Source organism: Rattus rattus, chromosome 4, assembly GCF_011064425.1.
Source record: "Rattus rattus isolate New Zealand chromosome 4, Rrattus_CSIRO_v1, whole genome shotgun sequence".
NCBI lineage: Eukaryota > Metazoa > Chordata > Mammalia > Rodentia > Muridae > Rattus > Rattus rattus.
The window spans coordinates 17,182,369-17,208,304 of NC_046157.1; the positions used below are offsets into that span (position 1 = coordinate 17,182,369).

Below are 25,936 nucleotides of genomic sequence, written 5' to 3' on the forward strand. Positions count from 1 at the left end.
TTGTAGATGTCATTTTAAAAGATTTATTATTTATGTATTACGTGTGCATATACATGCTATAGAAGTTGCTGCTGGGGCCAGCAGAGGGCATCAGATCCTTTGGAGCTGTGAGCCAGTGAACAGACATAGGTGCTAGGAACCGAACTCCATTTCTCTAGAGCATCAACTGCTTTTTAACTTGTAGACTACAGCCCAGCCTCTAGACACCATTTTAAACTATGCTTACTAATCACTGATATTTCTTTTGGGGGAGACAGCAGAATATGAGACAGGGTCTCTATGTAGCCCTGGTTGTCCTAGAACTCAGTATGTATTTTATGCTGGCCTTGTACTCAAGAGTTCTACCAGTCTCTGCCTATCCAGTGCTGGGGTTTAAGGTGTGCACCTCCTACACCTGATAGAATTTGTTACAATTCATTTTAATCATGTTTATCCTCTATTTTCCTAACTCCCAGATTTACACCTCCAACCTGGGCAATTCTCTGAACATTTGTAGCCTCTGTCTCTGCCTTGTCTAAAACCATCGAGTCCAATTTGTGCTACTCTTACCCTGATGGTCCAGGGGATATCCGCTGGAGCATGGCCACTCTACCAGGGATGATATTCTTAAAGAAAATTGATTCTCTGCCCCACAAACCATCCTCTGTCAGTAGCTCCTCAGTTGGGAGTTCATGTCTTTTCCTTCATACCCTGTGCTAGGATGTTGACTGTCTTGATTTTGTATAGGTCTTGTATGGATTACTCAGAGCTGCAATAAATTTTAGAGTCCTGTCATGGTCTCAGAAGATAACTGTTGCAGTCTGGTCCTCTCCAATTTCTGGCTTTTAAAATGTTGACCCTCTCTTTCTTGATGGTCCCTGAGCCTAGGGCTGGGAGGGACAGTAATATAGATGTCCCATGTGTGACTGAGAACTCCACTTATACTTTTCTCTGCACTTGGACCAATTGTGAATGTATGTAACCGCTGTCCTCTGTACAAAGAAGTGATGAGTCCTCAATGTCATTTTTAAAAGAATGCTGAGTGTCTCTATGGAAATTTTACTCTTACAGGCCAAAGAGTGTGGCCAGATGCAGAATAAGTGGCTGATGATAAACATTCAAAATGTACAAGACTTTGCATGCCAGTGCCTCAATCGTGATGTGTGGAGCAATGAAGCTGTGAAGAATATCATCCGAGAACATTTCATTTTCTGGCAGGTGAGAACGACAATTACTTAAAAATTTGTAGTATTTGTTTTTATAATACAGGATGTTGTGGAGACAGAATGGGCTGTGAACTGGAAAAAGTGAGCTCAGCTAGCTCACTATGTACTTCAGTAGCATCTTGACAAGTCTGTCTACAGTTCCACCACTCAGGAGAAACATAGTATAAGCCACACCGTTTACATGTCTCTAGACGTACCCTCTGAAAAACTTCAAGGGAAATGGGAAATTAGCTTTAATCATATGTTTTAAGTCATAGATGATATACATTAACATTTTAATGGCGTGATCTGTTTCTGTTTGAGTGTGTGTCTGTTCGAGTGTGTGTGTTAAGTTCTCAAGATAAGGTCTGTATTTCATGCTTATAGCTCATACCACCTTAAATTCATCTACTTAATAAGTATACAAGGCCAATTGCCGTCTGTAAAAGATCTGAGTACATTGGAGAAACATTAAGACATGTTCTATCTTGTGTTTGTTACTCTTTTACTGTTTGTTCTTCTTTTAGTGTTCCTTAGTATTCCAACTCTGATAGCGTTTTGTATAAATTGTCTAGTTAAAACAGATAGTCTACCTGTCATTGTTTGGGTTTTATTGCTGTGATGAGACCATGTCCAAGGCAACTCTTATAAAGGCAAACACTTGGGGCTGACTTACAGTTTCAGAGGTTCAGTCCACTATCATCATGGTAAGAGCACGGCAGTGAGAAGGCATCCATCCTCCTTAGTTTATTTTATTATTAAGTTTTTGAGACAGTGTTCCTCTGCCCCTGGCTGTCCTGGAACTCACTCTGTAAACTAAGTTGGCCTCAAACTCACAGAGACTCACCTGTCTCTCCCTCCTGTGTGTTGGAATTAAAGGCGTGAGCCACCTGGTCCAGCTCCTTTTTCACTGTTTGAAACCACCTCAAGTTAGGCCTTGGACTCCTAATCTCTGACCTCAGCCATCTGAGTATAGGCAGGCCCAGTTTTTTAAAACATTACAGAAAACAACAAAGTAAACTTATCTAAGATGTACTAGTGCTATTCATTTACCTGTTTGTGTTTCACATATGATAAATTCAGAGGGATTTTTTTATTGTAAATTTGTGTGTTTGTTCTATATGTATCCATGTGTGATATGGAGGTTTGAGGACAACTTTTGGAAATTGGTTTTCGGCTTCCACTGTAGGTTGTCAGGCTTGTGCTGCAAGCACTTTTATCTGATGAGTCAGTCCTTTGCCAGCTTCCAAAATTGTTTTTAATGGCACAGTTCCTTTTATTTTAGTCAAATATTGACTGAACATCTCTGCCTAATAATATGTTGGGTTTTTAAGCTTATAATCTTAATTTATGTGACTTACTAGAATACAAATACAGTGCTAAACATTGTGGCACATTTGGGAGGCAAAGGCAGGCAGATCTCTGTGAGTTCAAGAATATCTTGGTTACATAGTGAATTCAGGACTGCCAGGGCTATATAGGGAGACCCTGTCTCAGAAAAAAAAAACAAAAACAAAAACAAAAAATTGATAGATGGACAAACACTTGGAAAGGAAGTTAGTACTAGTACTTCTTCTGAACTGAGAAAGGAGGCGGGATGTTTTGGTATATTTATGATGCTTTCAGAAGGGGCTAAGAATAGGATGTTAAATCTATGTATCATTGTTTCTGCTTTAATACGGGGGGGAAGAACTTACCATGTTTGCCAAGGCTTATTTGGAAAATTCATTGCCTTTAATAGATAACAAGATCGCAATTAACTTTTTTAAGTGGCTTTTTTAAATTTTATTGGCTTAACAGGTTTATCACGACAGCGAGGAAGGTCAGAGATACATACAGTTTTATAAGCTAGGGGATTTCCCCTATGTTTCCATCTTAGATCCACGGACAGGTAAGTTATATCAAATTATAGGCTTGCTTTTTCACAGATCATTAGTTTTTGACTGGATCTGGTTTCAGCAATGTGATGGTTAAGGGAAGTTTTCTTGCTCGTGTAAACAACTTTGGGTGGATATATTTAGGGATTCTATTTCTTGAGAGAAATACACCATTTTATATTTGTACAGTTTATTCTTTCAAAGAAAAACTGATACAGTCATCTTTTTATAGGTTCTCCTTAGGGTTTCTGTTATTAAATTAATGAGATTATTTTAGGCACTTGTTGTATTCCTCTAGAGAACTAGAGGTGAGTTGTCCTTATTACTAGTTACATTGTATTTAGATTCTGCTTTGTTTGAGATTTTTCTTCCTAATTGGCTATAATGCAAACACATACTTTTCCTTTCATGATGGGTGAGAAGCTTATCTGAGTTTTAATTGATGTTGTCAATAGGTTATGAAGATACTGGGTAACTTCAGTAAGTGAGAGATGGGGATAGGAGTTTGTAGCAAACTTTAATTATGTATATGTCGATTATTTAATGACTGGTTAGAAAAATTATTGATTTTATGTTTATATGTCTCGATTTTTATTTATTTATCTTTTAATCTTTAGGTCAGAAGCTAGTAGAGTGGCACCAATTGGATGTATCTTCTTTCTTGGACCAAGTAACAGGGTTTCTAGGTGAACATGGGCAACTGGATGGACTTTCTAGCAGCCCTCCCAAAAAATGTGCCCGATCAGTAAGTATAAGTGATAGACAACTGAGTATACCTGTATGTTGGCATTTTTTTTTTGTAAAATGTTTGATGTTAAAATGGTATTTATAATAAGAAGTGGAGCTGGCCTCTGGTAGCACACATCTGTAATCCCAGCACTTTGGAGGCAGAGACAAGCACAGGGAATCTCTGTGAGTTTGAGGCTAGCCTGGTCTACAAAGTGAGTTCCAGGACAGAGAAAGCCTATCTTGAAAAAAAAAAAAAATAGTAGTAATAATAGTAGTGTAAGTAGGGCAGGAGAGATGGCTCAGTGGTTAAGAGCACTGACTGCTCTTCCAGAGGTCCTGAGTTCAAATCCCAGCAACCACAGGGTGGCTCACAACCATCTGTAATGGGATCTGATGCCTTCTTCTGTGTGTCTGAAGACAGCTACAGTGTACTTATATACAAGACAAATAAATCTTTTTTTAAAAAATGTAAGTAATGAACAGTTATGTTTTCTGGATGTACTATTCTTAGCTATCTTATTTTTTGATAGTTTTCTCAAGAATTTCATCTTAATGAAGTCATAATATGTGTGTGTCTGTGTGTGTGTCCACATAATTGTACATATATACATACACACATATACTTATTTTTGTGACCTAAGCTTACTTATAGAAGAGTAGTTGAGAAATTATTTATAGGAGCATTGGCACCTTTCCAGTGGTTACACCACTAAAGAAAATGTCTTTCCTGTTCCCAGCAACCATTAATTGCTTGTATTCAGGGAGGGTTTGAGCTCTTGTGAGTCCCTTCTATGGCAGGAGGTTGATGGGTCCAATGTTGTGTAGAACTTCGGCAGGTGACATAGCCACTGGTAAGAGCTCCAAATTTTGTCATACCCAGAAGACACTGTTCCACATCCCTCCACCCCACCCCTCACATCTTACATTCTTTGTGCCCTCTCTTCCACAGTGTTCCCTGAACCCTGGAGAGAATGTTATGGATGCTGTAGTCCCATTTATGGCTGAACATTCAGCATGTATTTTCTGCATTTTAACACTTAAGAGTCTTTGCAGTAAACCATTGTCCACTGCAAAAGAAAGCTTCTATAACTATAGCTGACAGCAGCACTAATCTGACTGCTGGAGGCTGTTTCCTACCCCAGGTCCTGGAGACTTGTCTCACCACTAGAAGTTTCTCTGTCTAGTTATATATTTCCTTTTTAACTCGCGTCTGTGTGGTATGTTTATATGTATGTATGCCCCTCCCTCTCCTGATGTGTGTGTGTGTGTGTGTGTGTGTGTGTGTGTGTGTGTGTGTGTGTGTGTGTGTGTGTGTAAGCTCAAGGTTGACATTTGCCTTCCTTGCCCTCCTTCTTATTCACTGAGGCAGGGTCTCAGTTGAGCTCAAGGCTCATCAATATGGCTGGTCTGGTTAGACCTTTTGTTATAGGGAACCCCCGTTTTGCTTACTGAATGCTGGAGTCATGGGTACTTCATCTACTGAGCATTTATAAGGGTTCTGGGGATCTGGGGATCTGGGCAATGGTCCTCAAGCTGTTGAAGTAATTGCTTTAACTACTGAATATCTCTTTAGTCCATATGTTTCTTTTAGATGTACTTTATCAGGCCAATGAGATTTTCTCCTTTTTGGAAGACAGGGAGCCAAGGTAGGCTCAGACTCACTTTATAGCCAATGATATCCTTGAATTCCTGATACGGCTGCCTCTGTCTCCTACCACCATTCCTGTATTCCTTTTTTTCTTAGTTTGCAGGGTATCACATGCCTATGATCTCAGCACTCAGGTGTCTGAGTCAAGAGAATTACTGCCAGGTTGAAGACAAAGCTATATAATGAATTCTGCACTAGTTCAGGCTATGGAGTGAAACCTGTCTAAAAAGAAGTCATAGACAAAATAAGTAAATAAAAACTATAGGGCAAGTAGTACACGAACTTTTTAAATTAGTAATTTTTTAGGTGGGTTTTTGCACATGCGTGTGTGTGTATGAGTATGTGTGTGTGTGTGAGCGTTTTGTTTGTATGTGTACTACATGTGTATACTGCCTTCAGAGACCACAAGAAAGTGTTAGATCCTCTGCTACTGGAGTTATGGATGGTCATGAGCTGCTATATGAGTCCTAGGAACTGAGTTCAGCTCTAAGCACCCACAGGTAGCTCATAACCAGCTCCAGGGGAATCTTGACATCTCTGGTATCTGTGGACACTTGCACTTATGTGTGCATATCCACAGACAGAAACACATACAGATTATTAAAATGATAAAAGTAAAATTTTAAAAAAGTAGCAGGTTCTATTAATCTGAACCAACTCTCTAGCCCTAGATGGACTAGAAAGAAACTGGAAAGATTGCTCAGTGGTTAAGAGCACTGCCTGCTCTTTCAGAGGTCCTGAGTTCAATTCCCAGTAACTGCATGGTGACTCACAACCATCTGTAATGGTATCTGATGCCCTCTTCTGGTGTGTCTGAAGACAGCAACACTATACTCACACATTAAAAAAAAAAAAAAAACAGAGAAGAGAGTGAGTATTGGATAGTAACTTGTTTCTGTAGACAACTAACACTTATATTTTAATATGCCTTAAACAGCTCAATGGTTGGGCCACTTTGTAACTTCCATGTGGCTAACACACTCTCCTTTCCAATATTTCTAACTCATCTTTACTAAAGCCTACATTCGATCTTGGCTGCCCCAGAGTCAGACCTGCAGCCCTCCTGGACCATGATCCCAGACTCTTTTTTTTTTTTTTTTTTTTTTTTTTTTTGGAGCTGGGGACCGAACCCAGGGCCTGGCGCTTCCCTAGGCAAGCGCTCTACCACTGAGCTAAATCCTCAACCCCGATCCCAGACTCTTTAACATGCTAGCAATGCTCTCTCTTCTGCACTTCTTAGGCCTGGTCTTACTCCTTTCCTGGCATGGCGACTCTCTCCCCTCCTGCTGCTTCCTCAGTGTTTTGCCCAGAGATCCTAAAGTCCTGGCTCTGTCTCCCTGCCACTGGTCACTGGCAACTCTATTTACCAATCAAAATCAACTGGGGACAGGGTTCCTCAGTGTCTTATGTGCAATTGTGTGGATTCCTTTGCGATTTTGGGGACAAAATTAACATAAATAGCGTTATGCCAAATTCACAACATTTCCCCCTTTTTGTCCATTAAAAAGGCCTTTTCTCATATATTGAACATAGTTATAACAGTTATGTAAACTATAAGGTATGATATATGCTAATAATGTCCAGTCTATGAATTTTGCCAACTTAGGAATATTACTCTAACATCTATCCTAACTTAATGAGTTTACAATTCTTTATCTGAATTATGTTTTGACTTTAACTTGCATTACCATCTGAAAACCATCCTTTCAAATCTATATCATCTTTCTTAATGCTAAACAACATAAGTTTGATTATGAGACTATCATTAGTCTTCAACCCTGTCAGAGAAATATTCCTTGAATATAGAGGAAGCACCAAAACATCCTTCCAAAACTGAAACAGTTTCCAGAGACAGCTGACTGCTTGGACAGTCCCCCATTCCTCATATGCCTTGTAGCTTCTGTCTTCAGCCTTCTGGCCCCGAACTGACAGACCGTAAGTGAAGCAGGAACTGTGAAGGACCAGCGTATGCTGTCTTGGCAGAGCTAAGCTACTGACTGTCCTGATGACATGGGCGATGGAGATGTATGTATACACACACACACACACACACACACACACACACACACACACACACACACACACACACACACACACACACCCTAATTTGGTTCCCTGCACCCACATCAGACAGCTCACAACCACCTACAGCCCACTTCCCAGGGGATTCAATGCCTTCTTCTAGACTCTGGTACCAGGTGTGCACATTGTATAATACACAGATGTTATAGTCTGACCCTTCTCCTCCCAGAAGAAGTGTAGCCATCTTGTTCCGTGCCTGCCAGCTCTTTCATATTGTTGCTGTAACATGTCTGCCAGTCATTGACACAGAGAAGTGACTTGGCTTAAGACGTGCTGACCATGCACCCTGTTTTATTCTGTATGTTCTGAATGTTCTGTATGATATTTGCTAATCTTAAATTCTACAGAGCTTTATGTAGGACCCATCAAATCAAAAGTCAACATGAACTGCTATGCCTAAAATATCTTGAGTCAGAGCTGACCACTGGGCAGCCCTTCCTGTACCTACATATGAGCTCACTATGGTTTTCGTGACTGACTCTGAAGAATGTTACTAATAAGCCAAAAGTTATGGTTATAATACTCACGCTTTGTTATCTCAATGTTCTGAAATTCCCCTGTTCACCACCCATCCACCACCCTGCTTACCTTATTCAGGACCAATCAGCTTAAAGCTTAGCTGGTGATATTTTGCCTAGTAAGCCAAGAGCTCACCTCCTTGTCCTTTACACTTTTGAACCTGGTTGTTCCTATAAAAAGCCTGCCCCAAGAGCAGACTAGTGCCACAGTTAGGATTTTCCTTCTTGTGGAACTGGATGTCCAGTATGACGGTGTGTTCAGTGAACTATTCTTGCTTCTCTGAGAATGGTGTCTGTTAGGATCGTGTGACAGTTTCCTGAATACCAATGCTAAATAAAGAAGTTCCATTCAGATGGTCCCTAGTTTGTGATTTTTAAAAACGAAATCTGTGATATTCAAAACTTGACCAAGAAAATACAGAAATTTGCATTTCTCTGGCTGTTAAGATTGCTCAATGGTGGGGGCTGGAGAGATGGTTCAGCAGTTAAGAGCACCAGTTGTTCTTCCAGAGGTCCTAAGTTCAATTCCCAGCAACCACATCGTGGCTCACAACCATCTGTAATGCAATCCTCTTCTGACGTGTCTGAAGACAGCGTACTTATATACATAAAATAAATAAATTGATCTTTTTTTTAAAAAAAAAAAAGAAGAAGAAGAAGAAGATGGCTCTGCGGGTAAAAGCACTTCCTACCAAACAGGATGACCTGAGTCTAATCTCTTTACAACCAGTAGAGAGGAAAGAGTGGACTCCTGATTGGTGTCCTTTGATTTACATGTGTACACACTGACTGAACAACCTTAAACCCACCAAATTTAAAGAATTTGCACTTCTCATCATTATGAAGTTTTTATTATAATTATTAAGCTTTTGGGAATTTAGTTCGTTCACTCCTATACATCATCCAAATGTATTTCTTTTCTTTTTTGAGACAAGATCTTACTGTATAGTGCATGCTAGGATTCAAACTTAAAAGCTTCCTCCCTCAGCCTCTCCCAAAGTGTTAAATCCTGAGATATAGCATGCATCATCATGCCATATTTTGGTAATGTTATTTTCTTGTGTGTGTTTTTTTTTCCTTCCCCACCCACTATCTTCTTGTTTTGAATGTTAAGAATCATTGCATTTAGTGAAAAGCAAGGGAGACCTGTTTTTCTGATATTTAATCATTTTAAAGAATTGTAGTTTGGCTTTATTTAACTTTTTTTTTTATTTTGACCCAATTGATAAGATATAATTGCCCACTTAAACATACAAAGCCCGGTACCATCCATCCCTAAGAACATTGATAACAACCTGTAAATACACAGAGCAGAATCTTAACATCACCTGCCTTGGCTTCTCCCCTCTCTCCGTCTCCTTTCTCTCCCCCTCTGTCCTAGTCTCCTCCTCTTCCTTCAAACTTCTCTCCCGCCCATCCTTCCTTCTCCAATGACAGGCCTCCTTCTATCCTGTACCTGCCCCTCACCTGTACTTTACAAATTCAATGGGGAGGTGGTTCTGGTGAAGTCACCTGAGTTCTGAGTACATGACTAGGCTGCTGTCCTTGGGGCAGTGGAATTAGTATCAAAATACAGGTAACTTCAGGACAAACCACATTTCCCCCCCTTTTGTCCAGGTAAAAAGCCATTTCCCTTATATATAAATTGGGTACAATTATTACCATTCTACAATTTATAAAGCATATGATATACTCAACACCCAGTCCATCACTATATGAGTTAGATAGAACATTTAGTTCTTCATTCCAGCTTAAGAAAGGCTTAAAATCTATATTATATCTTGGCTAGCTTGTATACTATCTGATAACTATCCAATAAAATATGTATATTCAGAGTTATACAGCCTGATAAGCTATGAGACTATAATCAGTCTTCAACTCCGTCAGAAATCTGGGAATGACCAAATCTCTATACACATAGGAAGCCTAACACGGCTTCCAGAACTGAGAGGTTGTAGAGACAAATCTCCACTAGCTCAGTCCCCTATTAGCAACATGTGAGCGCAAGTCTTCAGCCTTTTGACCCAAAATCAACTGACAGACTCTTGAAATGCAGATTTTGAAGGGCTGATCACCCTGTCTTGGCAGAGTTTATCAGTCAACTATTCTGGATAATGTGTCCTTTTCTGGACAGTATTAGTCTGCAGATGAAACAGGCAGTTTTGTCCAGTGGCTGCCTAGCCACAAAGTATTGCCTCACCTGGAGGTAGAGATGTTTAACTTCTTCATTAAATCCACCAAAGGGTAACTGTTAGGAGCTCAACAAAAGATAAATAACTTTAAATCTCAAATTTTGTGGATTTCTGACGTTTTTGAAAACCATCTACCTATATAAGACAATCTGAACTGTTGTCTTTATATCTTAATAATATCTTGAAAGTTCTCTCACAAAGTCAGCAATATGTTTGCTATTTGGCCCTTAACACATGTGTAATCAACTCAGAAGTTTGTAATGACATCAATAGAAGGACTGGCTCTAAACCTTGTACTTTTAATCTCTTTTAACAAATAAATTCTATATCAAAACAAAGATATGATTTTAGCTTAGTTAACAAATAAGATTATGACTGTATAACTCAATCTACCTAATTCCTCCCTGTTAAATTACAACCAATTTTAAGTACCTCATAAAAACAACTTTAGAATAACCACTTTCAGCCCCCCCAAAGTCCAGGGAATTGGGGCGACGACTCCTCCATAACTTCTTTAAGCTATACATGGGCGTTGAATATCCTTAAGGGTAGGGGGTAGGAAGAATGAAACAAATGCTGTAGCTGATGTATCCTGACTGGTCCCAGCTGAAAGTCCTGATTCGGTCCTTGGTTAGCCCTGGGTTCGGTCCCCAGCTCCGAAAAAAAGAAAAAGAAAAAAAAAAAAGAAAGTCCTTGAGACCAGAAATCCAAGTAGGCACACTCTGTAAAATACAACTCTCAAGACACTCAAGACAAAAGTTTAGAATCGAGATTCTCCTGAATCTAATTTTCAGGTGGTCTACCTCTATCAAATCTGATCAATATGACTCTGTGATGTTTCCAGAGCCTAATCACACTTTTTAAAAACACAAAGACAAAATCTTTATCCCAAAATACTGTGTTCCTTAGTCTGAAACCAGAAAAGCTTGTATCTTGCACTCTCTCCCAGAGTAATAATAGAACCATAAAACTCAAAGTCACACCCATTATGAAGATTAAACAATTTTTAAAAAAGGAAGTAAGCTAAACAATGAGCCTGATAGGCTTTTGTACTCTGTGATATCAGGAAATGAACCCAAAATTTCTGTGGAGCCCATGTTAAGAGACTTCGAGCTTCCTGTTGTTGTAAATATCAAGAGTAACCACAAACCCTCGCTAACCGGCATCAACGAGCCATATGGTCTTTAGCAGGGTAATTCATAAGACAAACCAAATACTTTCCATCAATTCCAATATCAATAAGCAACATATCAAACCAGGACTTTAGCCCAAAATATCTCAAATCTGTCAAACTCTCTACCCGGAGCCACAGATTTTTATTTAACCTTAATAACTTCTATAATATATGCCTGCATTCACTCTCCCTGGTGTTACAGACATTTCATCACAACTCTCTACTTGGAGTTAGTGACTAATTTTTCCCCTAAGTTCTGAACTATGGATGAAAATCCCCACCTGATTCAGGTAATCTCTTTACTCTCTTCTTTCTAAAAACAAACTCAATCACCTTTTAATAATACCTATAATTAAGAAATAGCTTGTCTAACTAGGATTTCAACCCAAAATTCCTGTGGAGCCCACGTTAAAAAGAATATGAGTATCCTGAAAGACTTTCTAAACAACTTTCTTTAAAAAGCAGCTTTTAATCTCCAACTCTCTGATCTGTCAATACTTCTCACACAGCAGGGGACCTACAGCCTGCCAGCCCAGGTGGCTTCCCCATTTCTTTGTTTGAATTCCTGCATTTAAGATACCACATGACTTAACATGGCGCCTGCCTCCTCTTTCTTTTTTTTTTTTTTTTTTAGAGATTTATTCATTTATTATATATAAGTACACTGTAGCGGTCTTCAGATACACCAGAAGAGGGCATCAGATCTCTTTACAGATGGTTGTGAGCCACCATGTGGTTGCTGGGAATTGAACTCAGGACCTCTGGAAGAGCAGTCGGTGCTCTTAACCGCTGAGCCATCTCTCCAGCTTGCCGGCCTCCTCTTACTTAGAAAATAAAAACTTTCTCTCAACTCTCAGGATTACTAGTGGATTCTTGCCCATCACCTTGGCTTGCCATCAGTTGTAAAAATATAAAAATAAAAAAGTAAAGCTGTTTACCCCGCTAGGTCCGCACCGCGGTGCCCCAAGATATCTACTAGATATCTTGGCGGAAACACATCCCAGCTGCACACTTTCCTACACTCAAACCCTCACATGAAAGAACATACAACGGGGTTGGGGATCTAGCTCAGTGGTAGAGCGCTTGCCTAGCAAGCACAAGGCCCTGGGTTCGGTCCCCAGCTTCGAAAAAAAGAATAAAGAAAAAAAAAAAACCACACACACAACACAATAATCTTTGACCCAATTGATAAGATATAATTGCCCACTTAAACATACAAAGCCTGGTACCATCCATCCCTTAAGAACATTGATAACAACCTGTAAATACACAGAGCAGAATCTTAACATCACCTGCCATGGCTTCTCCCCTTTATTTAATTTTATTGAATTATTTTTTCAACCTTTATTTCTATTTATTTATTTATTTATTTATTCATTTATTTATTTATTTATTAGACGAGGCTATTTAACTTTTTTTTTTTTCTTTTTTCTTTTTTTCGGAGCTGGGGACCGAACCCAGGGCTTTGCGCTTGCTAGGCAAGCGCTCTACCACTGAGCTAAATCCCCAACCCTTAACTTTTTTTTTTTAAAGCAAAAAATAATGAACTCTTTTCTTGGCTTTGTTCATTTGATGCCAAAAATTCTGGGCTTAAAATACCAGTGTGCTAAGTTCTATGAGATCTTTGTGTTGTTTTTGTTTTAGACATGGTCTCACTGTGTCTCACAGGCTAGCCTAGGACTTCAAGCAATCTCACACCTCTGCTTCATGAATGCTGGCATGATGTTACACCATATCCAGCTTAATGATAGTCTTTTATTTTTGCTTTTAAAATATTCGTTCCAATTTGTCTTTCTGATACTGAGTTCTTGCCTTCACATGGTATAAGAGACAGATTCCACTTTGGCAGAAAATCATAATGGCAAGTTGACTGGTTTGTTAGACCCCGTTTGGGTGGGTTTGTTTGTTTGTTTGTTTTTTGGTTTAACTGTTCTTTCAACCTTTGTTTTGACTGCACCTCACAGGAGAGCCTCATAGACGCCAGTGAAGACAGCCAACTGGAAGCTGCCATCAGAGCCTCCTTGCAAGAGACACATTTCGACTCAGCACAGGCAAAACAGGATAGCCGCTCAGATGAAGAGTCTGAATCGGAACTTTTTTCTGGCAGTGAGGAATTCATATCGGTTTGTGGCTCTGATGAAGAAGAGGAGGTAGAGAATCTTGCTAAGTCCAGAAAGTCTCCTCATAAAGATTTGGGGCATAGAAAAGAGGAGAACAGAAGGCCACTGACAGAGCCCCCAGCCAGAACTGAGCCTGGCACAGCCACAAACCATCAAGGATTGCCAGCCATGGATTCTGAGGTCTTGGAGATGTCACCTGAAAAGTCAGATGGAATAGTGGAGGGGATAGATGTAAATGGTGGGTTATGGTATAGACCTGCTTTACCTACTAAACTCGAATGTACTGAATGACTTGCTTTAGCTAATCTCCCATATTAAACACCTATGTATGTATATAACTCTTCCTTAGGACCAAAAGCACAGCTGATGCTGCGGTACCCAGATGGAAAAAGGGAACAGATTACTCTTCCAGAGCAAGCTAAATTACTGGTGAGTTTACCCCACTGAAACATTTGTTTAAAGCAATGAAACTAATTGTTTATGCTGGTAGGGGTCAAACCCATAAGCTAATGCATGCTACGTAAACCCCTACTTATACTATACCTTACCTCAGAGAAAGGAGGAAACTTAAGTAAGTCAGATTCTTGACTCGAGAGTTTATCTGATACCTAACTGGAAACTCATCTGACAAGGGTCTTAGTTTTTTGGGTTTTGTTGTTTTGGTTTGTTCTTTTTTTTTTTCCCCCCGGGAGCTGGGGACCGAATCCAGGGCCTTGGCTTGCTAGGCAAGCGCTCTACCACTGAGCTAAATCCCCAACCCCTGTTCATTGTTTTTTGCTTGTTTGTTTGGTTTGGTTTTGAAGCAGGATGTTACTATGTAGCCCTAGCTAGCCTGTAATTCACAGCGATTTGCTGCCTACCTCAGCTTGCTTAATTCTGTGATTAAGAGTGTGAAGGTTTTGAGGTGAGGTCTCACTTCCTAGTCTGGGCAGCCTGAACCTAAAGCAATCTTTCTGCTTAGCCTGCTGAGTGCTGCAGTTACAATCATGAGTTGTCATGCCTGTCTTTTTTAATTATTTTCTTTCCTTCTCATTATTTAGGCAAGCTACAGGTCAGCCAAGGCTTTTCAGTTTTGTGTTTGTGTGGAAACATACTTACTTCTGAAGGTCCACTGTCATTTTTTTGGTTTATTTGTTTTCAATTTTTTTTTTCCGCGTGCGTGCGTGCGTGCGTGCGTGTGTTGTTTTCAAGACAGGGTTTCTATGACTAACATAGCTTAACCTTTGGATGGTCCTCATTCCTAGCCCCTCTTTGGTCAAGTACCTATACCTGGCTTGTTATTGTGCCTGGGATTAGTCCCTCTCCTCATTTCTACAACAGAATACCTGCTAGAAACAACTTAAGGGAAGAAAGGTTTCTTTTGGTTCATTGTTTCAAAAAGATTTCAGCCCTCCAGAGCAGGATAGGTGTGGCTCTGTGAGAGGGTGGCAGAAGCCCTCTGTCTTGACTGGGAACTAGAAACTCGTTTGTGTGGCTTTGAGCCAGGAGCAGAGCTAGAAGGCTGGATAGGCCCTTTAGAGTCTTGCCTGTGGTGACCTACTTCTGCCAGCCGGGCCTAGCCCCTAAAAGCTCATAATGTGAGCCTTAGGGGGAGAAGCCATTTAAATTGAAACCATATAGCTGAAGATACTTAGGCTAATTGTTGAAGACTGACAAGTAGTAGTTTCTGGCTAGTGCCCAACACCAAAGACCACTGTTTGAAATGGGACAAAGGCAAGAGAAAGAGCAAATCTACTAAGTGCCTGTCTCAGTCAGGGTTTACTGCTGTGAGCAGACACCATGACCAAGGCAACGCTTACAAGGACAACTTGGGGCTAGCTTACGGTTTCAGAGGTTCAGTCTATTATCATCAAGGCAGGAGCATGGCAGCATCCAGGCAGGCATGGTGCAGGAGCTGAGAGTTCTACATCTTCATCTGAAGGCCACTAGAAGACTGGCTTCCAGGCAACGAGGACAAGGCTTAAAGCCCATGTCCACAGTGACATACTTCCTCCAACAGGGACACACCTCCAAATAGTGCCACTCCTGGGCCGAGTATGTTCAAACCACCACAGTGCCCTTCTCAGTCTTCTTGTTTTGCTACCAGACTTTAGTATAGAAATGTTAAGTGGAATATTCCAGAATCCATTCATAAGTTTTAAGTTACATACTGTTCTGAATAGTACAATGAAAAATCCTACCATCACATTCTATCACCTAGGATGTGAACCATTCCCATTATAACTAGGCTGTACACCTGAGAGTCAGTAGCCATCTTAGTTTATCAAATGAATGTTATAGTTCCAGGTTTCTGGTCAAGAAACTTTTTTTTTTTTCTTTTCTTTTTTTTCGGAGCTGGGGACCGAACCCAGGGCCTTGCGCTTCCTAGGCAAGCACTCTACCACTGAGCTAAATTCCCAACCCCCAAGAAACTTTTAAAACTTATATATTTAGGAAAAAATATACTTTCAGGGCTAGAGATGGCTCAGCGGTTAAGAGTACCAACTGCTCTTCCAGAGGTCCTCAGTTCAAATCCCAGCAACCACATGATGGCTCACAGCCATCTGTAATGGGATCCAATGCCCTCTTCTGGTGTGTCTGAAGTGAACAATATACTTACATACATAAAATTAATAAGTCAGTGTGAGTGTATGTATTTTTGCAAGCTGTTTAGTAACTTTTATTATAGTGATGTTCCCGAAGCTTAAGAAAAGTAATGCTGACATTTTATTACAATATGGCATTTTATTTCTAGTTGTTTATATAGAGGTCTGTACTATTATTAGACAAGTCCAGTGATCATGGTGTATATTTCCTAGGGACAAGGGTTACTATTGAGTAGACCATTCTTTTGAGAAGTTTAGTTGGAAAACTGAGTAGAAAACTAGAGAACAGGTAGGTAGGTAGATGGCAGGTAGGTAGATGGCAGGTAGGTAGACGGCAGGTAGACATCAGATGACTGATTATCTGACAAGAAAGCATTTGCGGAGAGGGAAGTTCTGAAGAAATTGTAACAGACAGTTGTGTGGTCATAGTTGACAGAATGAAAGGACATACTCTCTGATGAGGGAAAAAAAACTGGGTGCTATATTTTATAAATATTGCCTGGATTTATGTATGGAGGGGATAACAATGACTTTTTCGGTATTGATCACATAGTAATCCTAAATTACTGGATATAGGTTTATCTTACTATCCAAAGGGTTATGTTGACCTTCTGTTGGCTTTGATTATTTGAATTAGAGTACTCTTGTAAATTAGTCATCATGGTATTCATCTCCAGCTAATGGTTTTGTCTTACTCTGGTTTTTTGTAGGCTCTGGTGAAGCATGTCCAGTCTAAAGGATATCCAAATGAACGTTTTGAACTTCTCACCAACTTCCCTCGGAGGAAGCTCTCTCATCTGGACTATGACATTACCTTACAAGAGGCTGGCCTCTGTCCTCAAGAGACTGTCTTTGTACAGGAAAGAAATTAACACCATGGCCTGACCTCTCTCAGCTTACCCCCTTTTCTCTCTTCCTGTGAGATACCATGTCACTTAAGTATGCATTTTGGCTCATAGGACTATAGAGCCAAAGCTGGGCGAGCAAGTCACCTGCCTTTTCTTTATCTCTTTCTGTCACTTGTAAATCATTCTCCTTCCCCTTATCTCTGTCTTCTTTCTTCCTTTTTCACTTTGTTCTTTCTTACCAAATGTGGTGACCAAATGGAAGTGTAAGAATAAGGATAGCATCTCTCCTAGTCCTGGCAGCACCAAATGTGGCTCTAATCAGTGGTCTCTTGCATGACACCTTTTGGGGACCTAGTGTTATTACTTCTAGACTCTGTTGACAAAGAATGGCTAGAATCAGAATTAAAACGGCCCCCATTTTTGGTAGGAAAAGGAAATTCTTTTAACATGAAGTTTGTTCATCATGTAGGAAGATGGCATGATGAAATACCCAGGCTTTTGTTCATGTGGGAAAAGCATCCTTTATACTGTTGGTCATCATACTTAAAATTTCTCTGAAGGTTTCCCATCTTCTAGTTATAAGCTGTTTCCATGATGTGTGTTTTTGGCAGAATCAGTGCTCAGTGTATTGTGTGTAGCACAGGGTGGTTTTCAATGTCCTAGCCTGCAACAGTTTCCTTTATTAATACTCTATCACTTATCTTCCTCTTTTCACTCCTAGGATGAAACTTTAGTAAGCATCTTGTGTCTGGGCTAGGAAGGTGCTTGCTGGTTTTGCCTGCACAGCAAATTAGTTCCTTTGCTCCATTGTCAAGTCTGATGTATTCTGTAGGAAGGCAGGTGTTCAATAATCATGTAGTACGATGGCTTTGTAATTGTAACCACTGTGGTTATTGATCGTCCTATGTGCTTAAGGCATACTTGGGTGTGTCCCAGCGTTCAGTGGGGTGGGAGGTGGGGACAAAAGCCTGCAGCTGAGAGTTGCTAACGATGTTCTTTTGGTTAGAAATAGTGATTTGTTTTTACCCCCAATTGGAATAATATCTAAAATGTTTAATAACTAATTGGCTTTAATTCCTCATGCAGTTTTATTTTAGAAAATATCAAAACTCAGTCTCTGAGAGGAAGACCTTCAAACTTGGTCCATACGACAGCAGTTAGTAAGAGAGAGATTACTGGTAATCGTCAGATGTGAGTTTTTTTTTCTGCCAACAGAAGTCACATTCAAATTGTATTTGGTGAAAGCTTTTCAGCGTTACTTAGAAGAGGCCACCTGAGCCTACGTAGTACTATTACTCAGCTTCACTCCATGCTCGGTTCTTTCCTTGAGCTTTAAGTAGAGTTCTCTAGCAGGGCGGGCAGAGTGATTTGGTGGGAAAATCAGAACCATGTCTGTAGAATGACCTGTCTCATCAGTTGAAGATCTGGAGGATTCTTGAACCTGTACACAATCCAAATTGTGATTACTCAGGAATCTTTAGATTCCTGTGTACCTGCACACCTCTCTCTTGGCAACTAGGGATTAAAAAGATAAGCTAAAAGATGTGGTGTGTTGCTAGTATGCAATTATAGAATGTGGTTGTTAATGGTTGGATTTTGAGGGACCTCCCTAAAGAATGGGTTATGTATCTCCAAAGGAAATCATGGAAAATTCTGTTATTTTTCAGTGAGTCCTTTTGAATTAATGTTCTTACTTTTTTTTCTAAGTCTGTGTAAGTGCTTATGTATAAGTATATAATTGTATAAATATTTATAAATATATTTATATAATTACAATTTCATTTATACCTTGAGTCAAAGTTCTCTCTTTGGATTGGTGACTGAATAACACCACTTTGGTGTTTTCATAGTGCTGAGGCTCAACCAGCAGTTTGGATTTATTTAGCAAGCATGTTAATTCCTCAGTTGTATCTCTCAACTTGAATAAAACTGGCTGTCTGAGGAATAGACTCTCAGAGGCTTAAAATTAAAACTAGTCAAGGTCAGCAGTCTGATGCTTCGGGAGCCACAGGGTAAAGAGTGAGAGAGTACCCAGCTACGCTACACTGGCACCGTCTCCTCTGCTGGTGCAGGCCCAGCTAACGCCCAAGTTAGTCAGAAACGTGAAGTCAAGAATTTCCCCCTTAGAAGACTCTGCTGCACTTTCTTGTCCTTGTGGGTTAGGTTCTCTTTATACAGCAAAACCTATCTTGAGAACCTGAGGCAGGATGTTCAGAAGTGAGAGGGTGTATACAGTTCTTTTTTATATGCTTAGCACTGGCAAATCCATTGATGAGAAACCAAAGTAAGATGACCAAGTATATATGTGAGCTAAGAGAACAGGGCGTTATATAGTCAAGATATTCAGCTATAGAGGACGTTCATTTAAGGTTGACAAGGAGTATGATTATCAGGGTTGGCCATGGGTGGAAGGGTTATGGATTATACATGAGAGAAATAAGTGGGGATGTTGCCTTTCTTAAGAATTTAATCTGCATAAGGAGTTTGCCTTAGTTCTGCAAGTTATTTTTCTTTCAAGGGACAGTCAGATAAGGTCTGTGTGGTTAGTTAGGTATAGTGATTCCCTGTATGTAGTAGAAATAGCTCAAACGTTGTTTTTAAGAAAGGAGGAAAGGGACAAGATAGACTTGAGTGACATATAGAGGGAATGGAAATGTGTAGGAAACGTGAAAGGGGTGCTGTGTGGACTTGACTAGAACAGTGCCAGGGGAAGGGAGCAGCTAGCTTGTGCGGTGTGTACTCTGTGTGCATTTCCTCCTTCAGTCTTCATGCAGTCCCTACACAGTCTGTTTGCCTTCTACTCATCTGTAAGTGTGGAAGAAAACTGGAATTCATACAGCTTGTTCAGTACATTGTTACTAGTAAGGGCCCAATTAGAATTAGAGCCCGAGTCTGTTCTTTACCTTGTGTGCTGTGTCGTCCTATGTCAATTGGGGTCCATTTACTCTAAAGGTCACCTTATTATCATTACTCTAAGACCATCTTAATATTATTTGGATTTATAAACTAAAGATCTTTGTTTTTTTGAAGATGGAAGACATAGTTGGGGGTCAAGATTATGGGACTTGCACTACCCTATAAAAATCTTAATTATGCCATTTTAAAGAGAATATTTTTTCTGATAGATTATCCATGATAGATTATTAAACAACGCTTTGTTTTTATACCATGTTCTATCTTGTATTCAAATCTACTGTATTAGTGCTCTATTTAGTCTTTAATCAAAAGTTGGAAATATTTGGAAAGCTAAAATTTGGTTTGACTGTTTTATCTAGTTAGGGAGTCTTTTATACATGGATAACAGCCAAAGGTGAATTTTATCTTTTTCAGGATTAAACTGTTATTACAGTAGGAACTTAGGAGATAAGGGTAGTGTAAGTTTAGTTAGGGCTGTCTTGCAGAGAAGACAGACAGTGGCAAGCACGGTAACTCATTCTTTGACTCCCCCTCTTGTAAATACTAGATTTGAAGCATGAAGTTTATCAGTAAGGCAAGACAAAGGTACTAAAGGATTTTGAGCTCCAGTACTAAAAACCCCTTAAATTAGCAAGGATCTCACTTGAACACTTAAGAAAAATGTCAGAGGGCTCCTGAAAACTGAAGGCAAGATTTCCCTCACTGGGTACAATAATGGTGTTTGGCACTGAGGAGGAGCCTGCCTGGTGGGGTCAGTGCAGCACTGTCAGGAACAGCTTTTCTTCCTCAGTCTTGAATTTCTTTTTTGAAAAACAGAATTGGACTAGATTAGTAGTTAACTCAGAAGACTCTACAGTTAAGTCTCGACATGGGTGGGGAATGGTGGGGTCAACTAGTAACAGAGGTCAGCTCGTGGAGGAAGTGTAACGTGCGCCTGGAGTCGCCGGCCCTACTGAAGAGCTTAGGTCCACCCCGAAGTTTAAAGTACGAAAAATGCACTTGCTAATCAGTTCATTTGGGGCTTTTCCCCGTATTCAAGTATCTTTTGCCCAGTCTTTTTACAGACCTCATTGTGATGACTGAAATCCCTCAGTACTATAGTTACAGATCTAGTGATCTTTAAACAGCCAAGTATTTGTTTTTAACAATGACATAACTGTAATGAATGCAGAACAGATAATGTCTCTAGTATGGGAGCTGTGTTTGTGTGCTTTAAGCTAAGGACTGGCAATCACAAAGCTGAATGGTGTGAGTTGTGAAGTTCATACTTGTTTGTTTTGGACAGATGTGACCTTTTCAAGATTTCCATCAAGTTGATGTTTAAAAATAGTTCTTGTCCCATAGAATGGATTTTTGTCTCACCTTTTAGAGATCTTTCATTTATGTACTTGACAATAAGTTACAGAGTACAAAATTGTGAGTAATGTCATGTGTAAAACTAAAACTTGAAAAGTAATGAGGGTAGGAAGAGCCGGCCCTGCGAGGGCTCACACTTCTCCAGCAGCGTAAGCCTTAATGAATAGGCTGCTTCTAGGCAGTCACTCTGCCACCCAAGTTACTCCCCAGTAACTCCCTGAACGGACACCTGAAGGTCCTGTGAGCGAGCAGTGAACAAATTCCAGTGTTACTGGTTTGCCTTACTTAACGTTCCAGTTCTTTACTGTGAAACTTAGAATACCCAGTCCACATTTGAGAGTGGGGCAAGTATATTCTTCAGAACTCAAAATAACCAAAGAGAACCATTCTAATATATTGATTTCTGGTATAATACAGAGATTTAAATACTTCAGTGATGGTTATTTGGATTTTAGACTCACCTTTGTGTCAGTTCTGGTAATGAGAGAGCTTGGAAGTAAAGGTATTGGGCTTGTACAGTTAAGAACAGAGATTAGCATAGCTTTGGTCAGTTTTTTTGTTTGTTTTTAGAGACAGGGTTTCTTTATGTAATAGCCCTGGCTGTCCTGGGCTATACATTAATAGCCCTGTCCACACTCTTTGTGGACCAGGGAGGCTAGCCTTGAACTCATAGAGATCTGCCTGCCAAGTGCTGTGACTAAAGGTGTGTGCCGCCACACGTCTCTTTATTAATAATCAGATGGCCAGATTATCAAATATGATGAAACCCTGAAGTAGAACATCAGTTTAATCCTTCTTGTCCATTGGGGGTTGGGGGGGTGTCTTTTAGTTTGTTTTCAAATGTTCTTACACAGTCCAGGCTAACCTCTCCTCTTCTCCTCCTCTTTTTCCCCCTTGGGACAAGTTTTCTTTATGTATTCCTGGTTGTCCTGGATCAGGCTGTTCTCGTAAGTGACCGTGTAGTTAGTTGAACATGACCTTGGACCTCTGGGTCCTCCTTGGGTTAAAGTGAGCCACATGCCTGTCTCTTCTTCATTCTTTTCCTAGTTTCTCCAAAATTCAATTCACTTAGCTATGTTTTTAAAATTATATTTCTAAGCCTGTATAATATTTCTTGTTTTTATAAATTAATATAGAAGAGAGTATTTTCAGGCAAACATCATTTTTACAACTCATTTCTTGCCTAAGGATAATTCTTCCAACTAAGAGGATGGCTGGCTCTGTGATAAACCTCCAAAGTAGTTGGTTTGTTTGGTTGGTTAAAGATTTTTAATTGTCCTGACTAAATCTCACCATTTTCATAAACATTTTGTTTTTTTAACAACACAGCTCCTGAACCAGTACTTAGTTTAAAGCACACTCAGTAGCCCGGACTGGCTTGGAACTCCAACCCAGGTTGGCCTTGAGCTCTTCTGGGATTAGAGGAGCAAGCCACTAGACCTGGCTTAGCCTGATTAACTTTGCCTACTTTATTAAGCATAGTGAAGAAGTTAGAAAAACTTGTTTGTGGGGCTGAGAGATAGCTTTTAGCTTAGTAGTTAAGAGCACTCGTTCTTGCAGAAGTCCTAGGTTTGAGTACCAGCAACCACACAGCAGCCCACAACTGTCTATAACTCCAGTTCTAGGCATTGCAACTCTTCTGAGGCTGAGACCACCAGACATAACACACACACACACACACACACACACACACACACACACACGAAGCTGAGGCAGGAGGATTGCTAGTTCCATGTCAACCTGGAGTTACATACCAAGACCTTAACTCAAAATTCTCTTTGCCTCTCCTGTTTTGAATTCTCTGTGGTTTGCTGTCCCAATTAAATATCATTACTTTTTGAAGAATTACAATGAAAGCCACATATAAGTGTCTACAAGAACACATGTTTCATTGCTCTGAAAGAAAATAGTGAGATATGGAAGTTTGGTTTATATGTTGTTTATGTTTTATAAGAAGTCAGAAGACATGGGGGCTGGAGAGATGGCTCAGCAGTTAAGAGTACTTCTGTTCTTGCAGAGGGCCTGTGTGGGTTTACTTCTCAGTCCCCACACAGTGGGCCTCCACCATCCCTAACTTCAGCTCCAGGGAATCCGGTGCTGTCTTCTGACCTCTGAAGATTTTGACTTCTATACCACTAGACATGCATGTGGCACACATATATACATATAGGCAGAGCAGCCATACACACAAAATCAGTAAAAATAAAAATTTGTTTTAAAGATTTGCTCTCACGTATTAGAGCTGTGAATACCAATGCTAGTATTTTACCTAAGAACTATCACAGTATGGGAAGTCACATTTCTGCACTTAATTCTTTGGCAGTGAACAGTAAGTAGACTTACACTGTCTAATGGTACTTCTAGCAACTAAGATTTTTTTTTTTTTTTTGGTTCTTTTTTTCGGAGCTGGGGACCGAACCCAGGGCCTTGCGCTTCCTAGGTAAGCGCTCTACCACTGAGCTAAGTCCCCAGCCCCAGCAACTAAGATTTTTATATGCCTTTAAGGTCACTTGGGTTTTCAAATGAGAAAGAGAAGAGTCAAGCAAAACTGGAATAATAGGTCTTACCTAATGAACTGTCTTCACCAAAGAAGCAGCTATGGGCTGGCTGGTGTATTGCTCAGATCCCCAGGGTATCTAAGAGGTTTTTTAATCTAACTGGGATAGTCAGAGTCCTTTATTGGTCATCAAAAATTGGGAACTGTTTTAAATAAGTTCTGACCTGAAATCAAATTTTCCCTTTCTTAAAATCCTTTATATTTACTCATACTCATAGTCTCGTCTGGGAATCTTAACTAACAGGGAACCATTCGCTACCTCCCTGTTTCTTTCCTGCATCAAGGTAACTAATGGTACAGTGTGTGTCACCGGGATAAGGTTATGGAATGCTTTTCTCAAAGCTGCTGTGTATTCTCAATGAAAACTATCAATAAATACAAAATGATATGACTCAAAATACAAATAGGCTCATGAAACGAATCATGTGCTCTAAGCTGTGCTGACACCCTGCCTGCCTCTCGAGTCCCCATGTGACCAGCTAATTAGAGAAAGTAGCTGGGACCTCCACTTCTCACTACTGCGTAACAAGCCTGTAGTAGGAGCTGTTTGTCTTGCCTTTGGCAGACTTGCGCCATATTTTCTAGGTTTACCCCTCCGGTTCATAAAGACTATTTACAGTACCTGGGAAACAGGCAGGCTGTACAGCAGCCTAGCTTCAGACGCCAGAAGTGAGTGCTGTCCGATGTGACGCAATGTGTAGACTTGGGAGGCTTCTGTCCAAGTTTTGGCATGAATGTTTTACCCACAAGTTTTTTACTCCTAGGAATTCTTTTTTCCAGACAATTTTTCTGTTGGTTATTAAGAAATTCTAAGCGTCTAGATGTCTTGTGGGTTTTTTTTTTCTTCTCTTTAACTGTTAAGAAAGTTGTCTTCCCAGTAAGTGTTGTTCTGTGTAAACTTAAGGAGTATTTGTCATTTTTGCATGTTTTATGAGTTCAGTTTGAACAATGCATTTAAAATCATCTGGGATGTCCAATTTTGGCACTTTTTGTGTTTTAAACATGTCTCGTGTGTTTCCAAACCTCATTTTGTATCTTACTTGAGATAATTGAAGTTGATTGGGGGTATTTGCTTTACAAGTGTTTTTTCAAGCAGTTCTTAACACACACAGTGTTTAGATATTTCCTGGGCTGTTTATATGCTCAGTTTGCCCTGGACAAAGTGGTGGTCTTACTAAGATTTGAATTCTAAATACAAAACGGGTTCTCGTTTTTTTTTTTTTTTTTTTTTTTTTTTTTTTTTTGGGCTGGGGACCGAACCCAGGGCCTTGCACTCCCTAGGCAAGCGCCCTAACCACTGAGCCAAATCCCCAACCCCGGGTTCTACGTTTAATCTATAGTTCAGCTTGTTGCTGAATCCCAGACAGTGGTAGACAGCTAATTCTTGTGGTGTGTTCCTAACCAGTGCCCTCTAGTATGCATGTGAGTTTCCAGGTTTCTGGGCATCAATCCCATAGTGCAAGGAGATCATTTACTGTTACAACACTTTTCCAAATTGGAATGAAGGCTTTGAGACAAAGAAGCAAGGTGGGGAGATCATGCCATCCACTGCAGTTTTTGTTCAAGATGCACGAAAGACCCTCCTGTATCTAGTGATTGTAAAGGTGCTAGGAACACACAGAGACAGGAGAGCTCCGACTCCTGGCTGAGACTCCCTGGAGTCCACTGCTCTGAACCTAGGGCGTGTTAGACACCTCCCCATGCTGTTTCCATGGATACACATAGGCTATAGGCACGTGGTTTGGGCTGTACCAAATTGTGAATCCTCTCTGTGTTGTGCCCAGTTGTTTTATATTAATACTGCAACTGGAATTGGGGTGGGTGGGTGGGTCAGCAGGGCGGGGGAGGGAGGGGAGTGTCTTTTGAAGACGTCAGCTCACTGTGCTGAGAGAGGGACCAAACTCAAGGAAACCTCTGATCTATAAATTCAACTGCTGCATTTTTTTTATAAATACATGTAAATGTCCTGTTGTAATATTTGATCTTGGAAATAAAAACAAAAACTTTTCAGTATTATTTTTTGAGCCATTGTTTTTGTCACCAGTGGGTATTTAATTTCGTGTAATTCGAATTCCAAAAGTAAGAGGTTTTTTTTATTTCTTTGAAACATGTTTCCCAGCACTTTAAGGCAGGAGGATCAGTTATTGAAG

The 25,936-nt window shown here is 40.1% G+C and overlaps 1 protein-coding gene across 1 annotated transcript in view; it reads left to right on the forward strand.

Moving 5' to 3' along the window:
* Ubxn7 (UBX domain protein 7) overlaps positions 1-20,121 on the forward strand; it is a 60,721-nt gene extending 40,600 nt beyond the window's left edge. Inside the window, exons 6-11 of the mRNA XM_032900108.1 lie at positions 1,051-1,197; positions 2,985-3,075; positions 3,679-3,806; positions 13,369-13,762; positions 13,874-13,953; positions 16,820-20,121. Of these exons, the coding sequence (XP_032755999.1) occupies positions 1,051-1,197; positions 2,985-3,075; positions 3,679-3,806; positions 13,369-13,762; positions 13,874-13,953; positions 16,820-16,981 (1,002 nt within the window). The 3' untranslated portion in view covers positions 16,982-20,121. The remainder of the gene's footprint in view (positions 1-1,050; positions 1,198-2,984; positions 3,076-3,678; positions 3,807-13,368; positions 13,763-13,873; positions 13,954-16,819) is intronic.
* Positions 20,122-25,936: the final 5,815 nt, after the last annotated feature.